This window comes from Acanthamoeba castellanii (assembly GCF_000313135.1).
Source record: "Acanthamoeba castellanii str. Neff unplaced genomic scaffold scf7180000084754, whole genome shotgun sequence".
Lineage (NCBI taxonomy): Eukaryota > Discosea > Longamoebia > Acanthamoebidae > Acanthamoeba > Acanthamoeba castellanii.
In genome coordinates this window covers 274,461-275,268 of record NW_004457415.1, presented here as the reverse complement: position 1 = coordinate 275,268, position 808 = coordinate 274,461, and the positions used below count along the sequence as shown (strand labels likewise).

Genomic DNA, 808 nt, shown 5'->3' with positions numbered 1-808 from the left:
TACCCTCATAATCTACGTCGATAACGTGTTGAAGAACATGGGCGAGCCCAAATTCCGAAAGGTCAAGAAGGCACACCCGGCCTTTGAGCGAAGGATCGGATCTGTGCCGCGCGCCAAGGCTGCATTTCATCTGTTGGGGTGGCAGGACGGACCCAAGGGCACAGAAGATGAAGAATTCTACGTGCTCGAGGTCACACCAGCCAACCAAGAGGCCGTGGAGAAGCGATTGCACTTTGCCAGAGGCGAGCTCGAGCGTATCAAGCAGGAGCTGCTGCAGAGTGGTCCGAGGTTCATCGACCCTGCAGCAACCACCGCCCCGCAAGGCGGCGACGGCACGGGCGTGACCGAGCTGGGCCAGCTCTTCCCACACCTCGAAGGCGTTCGCTTCAGACTGCCGGCCGACTGGGTCTTCATCAAGGTGGAGCCAACGCGTGGCCTTGCCGTGTTCAAATCGCGTACTGCGCTCCCTCCTTCTCATCTCGGGGCAGTGTGAGATGCTGAGAGCTGACTCGACTTTGCATCGCGCACGCAAGTGGAGCTGAACCTGGGCGTGGTGCTCAACTACCTACCGCAGCCGTTGCAGCGCGCGTGGCTCGACGAGGCCTCTCTTGACTTTTACCGTCACAACCTGCGACTGCACGCCGCTCACAACAAGGGTACGTACTCTCCACTTCTTGCTTATCAGGCACTCACACAGCCAGCTCATCCCTTCCTTCATCGATCTTCAAGGTGGCCTTGTTGAATGCGACCTCTATCCAGGAGGATATGTGGCCGGCATCACCAAGCGGGCACAGCCGGAGGAGTACGC

At 59.2% G+C, this 808-nt stretch overlaps 1 protein-coding gene across 1 annotated transcript in view; it reads left to right on the top strand.

Moving 5' to 3' along the window:
* Positions 1–37: 37 nt before the first annotated feature.
* The window catches only part of ACA1_204120 (RNA polymerase Rpb1 protein), a gene marked incomplete at both ends in the record, with an annotated part of 8,365 nt that continues 7,594 nt past the window's right edge, over positions 38–808 (top strand). Inside the window, 3 exons of the mRNA XM_004338320.1 lie at positions 38–455; positions 534–656; positions 760–802. Coding sequence (XP_004338368.1) covers positions 38–455; positions 534–656; positions 760–802 — 584 coding nt within the window. The remainder of the gene's footprint in view (positions 456–533; positions 657–759; positions 803–808) is intronic.